At 45.1% G+C, this 8233-nt stretch overlaps 1 protein-coding gene across 1 annotated transcript; it reads right to left on the reverse strand.

Annotated features, from left to right (window-relative positions):
- Positions 1-5405: 5405 nt before the first annotated feature.
- LOC102891187 (olfactory receptor 476) lies at positions 5406-6407 on the reverse strand. Its single transcript, XM_015599103.1, has one exon. The coding sequence runs from the start codon at positions 6405-6407 to the stop codon at positions 5406-5408; it is 1002 nt and encodes a 333-aa protein (XP_015454589.1).
- Positions 6408-8233: the final 1826 nt, after the last annotated feature.

Here is an 8233-nt window from a genome sequence, read left to right on the forward strand (position 1 = left end):
GCCTGCACACTTAAAATGATTATAAGTGGCTTTAAAGGGGACTCAGTGGCAGAAGAGGCTTTAAAGGAGCAGAGAGCTAGGGCTCAGAGTGGTGATGGGGCTGCTCGGAGCTGTGGACAGAGCCTGTGCTCTGGGACCCCGCAGGCCGAGGCTACAATTTCCTAACCGTGTGACCTTCTCCACTAAGTAAAGGCAACAGTAAAATCTAGATTAAATGAGACTCCTTATTTCTCCTTTTCCCAGTTCCCACGCACAGCTGGACAGAGCCTGTGCCAAGGAGGACCGCTGGGTGTGTCCAGATTGCTGTGTCTGTTGGAAGGTGGCTCACATGTGCAGCTTGCTGATTCGAAGGTGAGAGTATCAGCTTCTTACAGGAAAGAAGCAGCCCTGAGACTTGGTAGCGATGTTACCGAACTCAAGGGGTTTGTTTTGCCTGCACGCATCAAAGCCAGAGGACACAAGGACAGGAGTTTGCAGCAAAGAAAGTAGAGGTTTATTTAAGGAGATGGCACCAAACCCAGAGCCCCAGATTTGCGAGTGCTCAAACACCGGGCTCTGTGATGGCCTCCAAGGAATCGATGACATAGAGGAAAACTCATTAGTGACGGGCTGTAAGGGAGGTGGGGTCATGGGCTCTCCCGATTGGTCGGGGCTAGGGTAGGAGGCAACCGATCACTGCATCAGGTCCTCAAGTCAGTCATGGCGTCATTCTGTCTGGTTTCAGGGGGATGCTGGCAGGATCCTTCCACTTTCATGTGTCTGGAGCTGCGAGATGTTACCTTTAGTTTGAATGAAATTGTTTCTGTGGTCAACAGACCTGAGGCTTTGTTCCTAAGACTTTTTGATGCTGACCTAAAGGCTTAATGGTTAAGGGAATGGCCATGCTATATGCAGAAGGAGGAGGAAAGAAAAGAAGCAAGTGAATCCAAGTCTAATTTGAATCAAGGAGAAAGAGAAGAGAAAAAGTAGTTTTTAAAGAGTAAAGATTTGCATAGTTGCTTAGTTACAGCTGTTTTGGGCTTTATCTAGAGGCATCCCTTCCTCTCCTTTAGAGAAAGATTCCTGCCTGTTATTTGGCATCACGCGTTCTTCTGACAAGAGCTATAGTTTGCTGAGCATCTATTATGTGCCAGACACAGTGCTAGGCACTTGGCTGCATTATCTCATTTAAGCCAAGCAACAGGCAGTGATTGAACATTATCTCTGTATCCCACACCAGGCCAGGGGCTGAGTGACTGGGAATAAGATTAAAAAAGAGACAGAACATTGCAGGCACTCACGTCTAACGAGAGAGAAAAACAAAACTGACATCTAGAGCGTTGCCGTGGAGATAAATGATCGGGCCTGATTGGGTCTCCTGGCCTGATGACCAGGTACACTGCGCTGGGCGACTCCCTCCTGATTCAGGCACCTCACGTACCTGCCGAGGCAGCTGGATGCCACAACCCGACCTGAGTCAGACAGCGCCTGTGTGTGCGCCCAGGAAGACCACCTCCATCCAAGCCGGATCAATGCGCCAGGTCCCTAACTAAAGCCCAGGTGCCAGCAGCCTGTCAGTAACACCCAGGGCCTTTGCTTTTCTAACATGGGGAAGGGACAGTCCACGGCCTTCTGGCTTTAGTAAACTACCTCATTTCTCCTCCCACATGCTCCGATCCGAAGTTTTCCTGGACTGTACTGGATTGGGCTTTCTGCTTAAAAGTAGAACAACTTTTTTTTTTTTTTTTTTCCACTCGGCACACAATCTTTGGTTTCTAATAGTTAAAAAAAAAATTTTTTTTTTCTTTAACAAAGGCAAAGTGGAGCACAGAGAAAAGAAGGGTGAATTTTATCCGTAGGAGTTGGAAAAGTATTCTGGAAGAGGTTACCCTTCAGGCTGGGACCAGAATGATAACAGAGAGGTTTTTTTTCAAGCTGACAAAGGAATGGAAGAAGCACATTCCAGGCTCTAAGTAAGACATGAGCAAAGGAAGAGCTACATGCAAATATATGACCCGTGCAGGCCAGGCCATTTAGTTGTGGTCACAGGGTAGATGTTTGATGAGAACTGTAGGGTGCTTCCTGGAAAGTGAGGTTGAGACAGACTTCAAAGATAATACTCAGGGGTTGAGAATTTTCCCTGTGGACCAAGGGTTGCAAACTCAAATGCCTACAAGGACCTCTGAGATAACCTTAAATGAATGAAAAAGGTAGATTTTATTCTTTCTACATGGACACATTTTTGGGGGGAACTGGGAGCACTCACATTGTACCTACAGGGATGTTCTTCACACCCAAAAAGTAAATACAATCTTTATTCATTCAGAGAGTACCGACTGAGCATCTTCTGTGTGCCAGGCACTGTTCTAAGCCCTGGCTGTTTTTTTTATTTTTTGGAAAGTGTAGACCTCTAAGTTTGTGTTTTCTTTTCTCACTTTTGCTAGAGATGTGAATATAATATATATTTTTTTACTATTAAGGAAAGCTGAGAGCGTGGAAGCAAGGCAACAGACACTCTAAAAAGAGGGGTGGGGAAAATCGGGGAGATGAGGGAGAACTGGAGAATCTGTGTCCTGTCTGAAAGGGCATCTTCGATTATGGCCATGCCGAGGATGAGACTGGTGGAGTGATCATTTCAGTTTTTTTTTTTCCTCCAGAGAAAATGGGAATATGGAGTTTAAAAATGTAATCTCACCAAATTTTTACGTTGGTTAAAAAATTTAACTTACTATGCCGTCCACACATGACCTGTTGGCAGGGGGCAACGGAGTTGTGGGTGAGCTGTCAGATCTCTGCCATCCTCTGCTCTAGGCAGTAGAGGTGTGGCCAAGACTAGATTCTTATCCACTATTCACAGTCCCCTTCTTTCTTAAAAACAGAATCCCGAGGTAGTCAAGGTGGCAATGTGCCCAGCTAATAACCATATTTCCCAGCCTCCTTTGCAGACATATGACTCCCACGTGACTAAGTTCTGGCCAATGAGAGACAAATGGCTGTGACTGGCTGTTGTCGGAAAGGATATCAAAAGGAATAGACAGCTGGCAATTTTCTCCATTTCTTTAGCTTTCATCTTCAAACACTGAGCTGATGGCTAGAGCTTCGGCAGACATATCGGGCCAAGAGGCAGCCTTGAGTATAGAAGCTGTGTTAGTTTGCTCAGGCCATCATGACAATACCACAGACTGAAACAACAAAACTTTATTTTCTCACAGTTCTGGAGACTGGAAGTCAAAGATCAGGGTGTCGGCTAGTTCGGTTTCTTCCATAGCCTTTCTCCTTTGAAGATGACTACCTTCTTGCTGTGTCCTCACACAGTCTCTCCTCTTTCTGTGAACAAGCCTCGAAATTGCCCACATTTCTTCTTCTAAAGACATCGGTCAGATTGTATTCAGGCTCACGCTCATGGCCTCATTTTAATTTAATCACTTCTTTGAAGGCCCTGTCTCCCAACAGAGTCAAATTCTGAGATACGGGGGATTAGGCCCTCAACATATGACTTTTGGGGAGGACACGATTCAGCCCATAACAGAAGCTATGCACTAAAGATGCTAGGACAGGGTAGAAGGTACCTGGACCTCCACTGCCTTCATGGAGCTTCCACACCAGCTTAAACCATTTCCAGCCTTTAAAAATATACATGTAATTCTAACACAATTCAGGAAGCATGGGGATCACTTCCTTGGTCCCTTTGTCAGCCTGAAAAACCTCTGTTATCATTCTAGTCCCAGCTAAAATGTAACCTCTTCTAGGAAACGTCTCTGATTAATCCAGGTGTAATTCATCGTAATAAACTTTAGGAGTTTAAACTGATGTTGTCAGTTTTCAGTTGCTAGGATTGGAAGGTCATTACTAGCAGATTCATGGGGCTTCCCAAAAGAGGAGGGATCTAGCCCGGTGTGTGTTTTCCATGGGTTTGAATAAGAGGAGGGACATTTGGAGGCAAGGAGAGAAAACTGTAGCCAAGAAGGTTGAGGACAGTCACGCTTTTTGAAATGAATTTGAGACGTGTGTTCGGGGGACTTCATCATGACTCAGGACGCCTGGGTTTTCTGCTCTAAGCTATTTTATGGCCTTCCAGTGAGACCTAGAGCTAGTCGGTTCAATCTCTCAGATTTATTTTTTGAGGGGTTTTCCTGGAAAATGGGATAATAACACCTGGCTTGCCAATCTTACAGTGTTTGATGAAGATCAAATAAAAGAATAAATGCGAATATGTTTTGAAAAGCGTAAATCTATATCAGTGTTTCTAAAGCCCTCTGCTTACCTCCTTTGAGATATTTTGTCTTGTATATCGCCTATATTGTGATTTTTCTAAAATTTAGACTGCTCTCAACAATTGTTTATTTTAAAATACTTTTTGTACAGCTGAAACTTATTGGATTTTGTTAACTAATGTCACCATAAAAATAAGTAAATTAATTTAAAAAATAATAATAAAAATAAATTAATCAAAAAACAAAATACTTTTTATCAGAGTCATAAAAAAAGTGACATGATAAATGAAAATGAAAGCAATAGCTACTTACTGTTAAGTGCTAAGAATTGCTCTCTCTGTTAAAAAGGGAGACTGAATTAAGGAAGGTTTAAAGGCAAACTAGTACCAGGTAGACTTCAACTTTTTTCATAATGACAAGAGTTTAAAAAAAGAGAATTGGAAAAGGAAGAACTTCTTGTGATTCAGTTAAATGCTACTTAGTAATGGCTACGTCATATGGACTTACTCTTAAAAAACGTTGACATATAAGAATATTTGGTTCTGTGGAGAGGTTTCCTTAGGAAAGAAAGGAAACTAATGGTTTGTGAATAATTGTTTGTGCCCGTCTCTGTCTGAGCCCCTTTTACCCTCGTGGGAAGCTTGTAATAACCAGTCGATATGGGTGTTAGAGTCTCTTTTCACTTGGGAAAACCAAGGGTTGGGGGTGGGGTACCTTGACTTGACATCGCACAGATGTCAAGAGAGTCACTCAGAGGCAATACGAACTCAGGTGTGCTGGCTCAACGCCCATGGTCCCTCCCATACCACTTTATAATTTTATGATCCAGTTACTCCTTCTGACACATGGAATTTAAGAAAAATGGTGCCCGTTGTCTGCCTATGAGATGCAGTCATCAGAAAGAGGCAATATAGCGTACTGGATGAGAACATGGTCTCTGGAGGCAGACTGCATGGATTCGTAATACTGGCTCTGTCTCCGATTAGCTGTATGACCTTGGGCCAGTTACTCAGCCTCTCTGTGCCTCAGATTCCTAAAGGATAATTATACCGCCCATTTCATATGGTTGTTGTGAAGATTAAACGAGTCGACCTGTGTAACGCATTTAAAATAATGCCGGCACATATTTCGCTCTATCTAAGTGCTAATACTATCCATGCTTTGTGTTCTGGCTACCATGCTATGGCTTGGGATAGAATGTTTCATGTTTGGTTAGGAAGGCAGCTTGCTGAGGCACCTCCTCTTTAAAGCAATCTTCACATCTTTATTCCTCAGGCTGTAGATCAGAGGATTCAGCATAGGGATGACCACAGTGTAGAAGACAGACACAAACTTGTTCTGATCCATGGAACTGGGAGAGCTCGGCTGAGCATACATGAAGGTCACGCTGCCATAGAAGAGGCAGATGATGGCGAGGTGTGAGGCACAGGTGGAGAGTGCTTTGCTTTGAGCCGCAAGGGAACGCATCCTGCAGACAGTCACCAGGATGTAGGCGTAGGAGGCCAGGATGATGGTGACGGTAAAGAGGATAATCAGGGCAGAAGATATGAAGATGATGGCTTCAACCTCAGCAGTGTCAGCACAGGCAAGTCGGAGCACGGGGGGGATGTCACAGAAATAGTGGTTAATGATGTTGGGGCCGCAGTAGGGCAGCTTGAAGATGGACCCAGTCAACAGAGCTGAATTGGCCACAGAAGCTGTATAGGTGGCTGCCACCAGCTGGATACACGAACGTTGGGACATGAAGGTGTGGTAGAGGAGAGGGTGGCAGATGGCAGTGAGTCGATCGTAAGCCATGATGGCCAGAAGCAGACACTCAACAGTACCGTGGAGACTCATGAGGGCCATCTGGACCACACAGGCTGCAAAGGAGATAGACTGGCTTGAAGCGAGGAAGTTCTCCAGCAGCTTGGGGGTATTGACTGTGGAGAAAGAGGAGTCTGTGAAGGAGAGGACGCTCAGGAAGAAGTACATGGGGGTGTGGAGCTGTGGGTCTGTGTGGATCAGAGTGATCATGCCCAGGTTTCCCGTGAGGGTGACTGAGTAAATGAACAAGAAGAGCACAAAGAGGGTGCCCTTGAGCCCTTCCTGCTCTGTGAGCCCCAGCAGGACGAACCGGGTGACCTGGGTGCAGTTCTCCACTGTGGTGCACATGTCACTGCAAAGAGACCAAATAAGACAATTTTGACCATATTTGGGGACAAAGGCCCCCATAGTGTCAGTTCTCGAGGCCAGGGACACAGGCAGTCAAGACTAATGTCATCAGAACGTAGGGAGACTCAGTAGAGCAGTCATCTCTCCCAGCGGTGTGGATTGAATTTTATCTCCCGAAAAGATGTGTTGAAGTCTTAACCTCCGGGACCTGTGAATGCGACTGTTTTTGGAACTAGGGTCTTTGCAGAAGTAATGAAGTTAAGACGTCATACTCAATGAGGGTGGGCCCTTAATCTAATACGACTGGTGTCCTTATAAGAAGAGAAAATGGAGATAGAGTGGGGAGAATGCCATGTGAAGACAAGACACAGAGGGAAGATGGCCAGGTGAAGAACAGAGGCAGAGACTGGAGTGATGCTGCCACCAGCCAAGGAATGCCTGGGGCTTCCAGAGAGAGGAGGCTTCGAAGGAACCATGGATGGCCCTGCTAGCACCTTGATTTTGGACCTGTAGCCTCCAGAAAATGAGGGAATAAACTTCTCTTGTTTTAAGTCCCCGAGTCTGTGGTACTTTGTTACATCAGCCCCAATACACCCAGGAACTAATACACCCAGTTGGGATTGGTCCTGGCTACTGAAGCTCTGATACTTTGATGAAGGCCTCCTGAACAGTTGCCAAGAGATAGAGCTTTCCTGATCCCTCTGTTCTGACAGAGCAAATAATCCAGGGAGAGAAAATGAAATAAAATAGATTAAAATGAAGTCCGTGTTATTATTTACTACTAACTAAGAAAAAATATTTGTCTGGCAGAACAGGAAGCTATAGTAAGTATGAAAACTCCATCTCAACAAAACTACAACCGAGGGACCAAGGTCTTGTGTATTAGCTCGGAACAACTGAAGGCAGTAGGACGTGCCGGATTTGTGGCTTTGGGGTCCAGTGCAGGACACAGTTTTAAGTCAGAATTGGAGATGAGGTCTCTCACCTGGTCTGCCTCCTTAAGCTCCCTTGAGGGGCTTTCGTGTTTATGGAATTTTTCTCAGCGGTTGTCATGCTCTCAAGAATTTGCTTCTGGGGATCCTCACTCTTTAGGTTTTCAAATAACCAAGGTGGCGATTCAGAAAGGAAGCTCTTATATGGGAGACCAGCCAGGGTCTGCTCTGATTAGTCAGACATCTGCTATGATTGGTTGAATGTAGGCTCCGACGGTATGTTTGGGCCATTTGTGTGATGTTTAGAGTTTAGAAAGACAGACAAACATTAGTGAAGTAATCACACAAATTATTGAAAAATTGCAACTGGAACAATGGCTCCAAAGTTGAGGTGCTTAATGCTATGAGCCCAAAACTTTGAATCAGGGAGGTCAAGGAGGATTTGCCCTAGGAAAAGTGTTCCATAAGAGAGAAGAGCAGAAAAGTCCATTAAAAGGCCCTGAGGTCTGAAAGAGCCTAGTGATGAGAGGATGAATAAAGGCCAGTGTGGGTGGAGGGCAGAGAGAGAGAGAGAGGTGTGAGCTGAGGCCAGCAGGAGGGCAGTATTTTGTAACATTTTTTGAGCGCTTATGCTGTGTGTTGGGCTCTGTGCCCCATACCATCAATTTCATCGCGTCCTCCCAACAACCCGATGAGATGTACTATTGAAATCTTCATTTTCCGTATGAAGAAAAGGAGGCACAGAGTAGTTAAGGAAGTTGCCCAAAGACTCAACTGATAAGTGGCAGAGCTGGGGTTTGCATTGAGGTGGTCAGGTTTCAGAGCTTACACTGTTGTTATCCAGCACCCTAGACCATGTTAGGGAATTTGTTGCTTCTGGGAGGCCACTAAAGAATTTTTGCCAGGGAGATGATGAGGTCATATTTGCTTTCTGGCAAGGTTACTCGGAGCGCA

Source organism: Pteropus alecto, unplaced genomic scaffold, assembly GCF_000325575.1.
Source record: "Pteropus alecto unplaced genomic scaffold, ASM32557v1 scaffold91, whole genome shotgun sequence".
Lineage (NCBI taxonomy): Eukaryota > Metazoa > Chordata > Mammalia > Chiroptera > Pteropodidae > Pteropus > Pteropus alecto.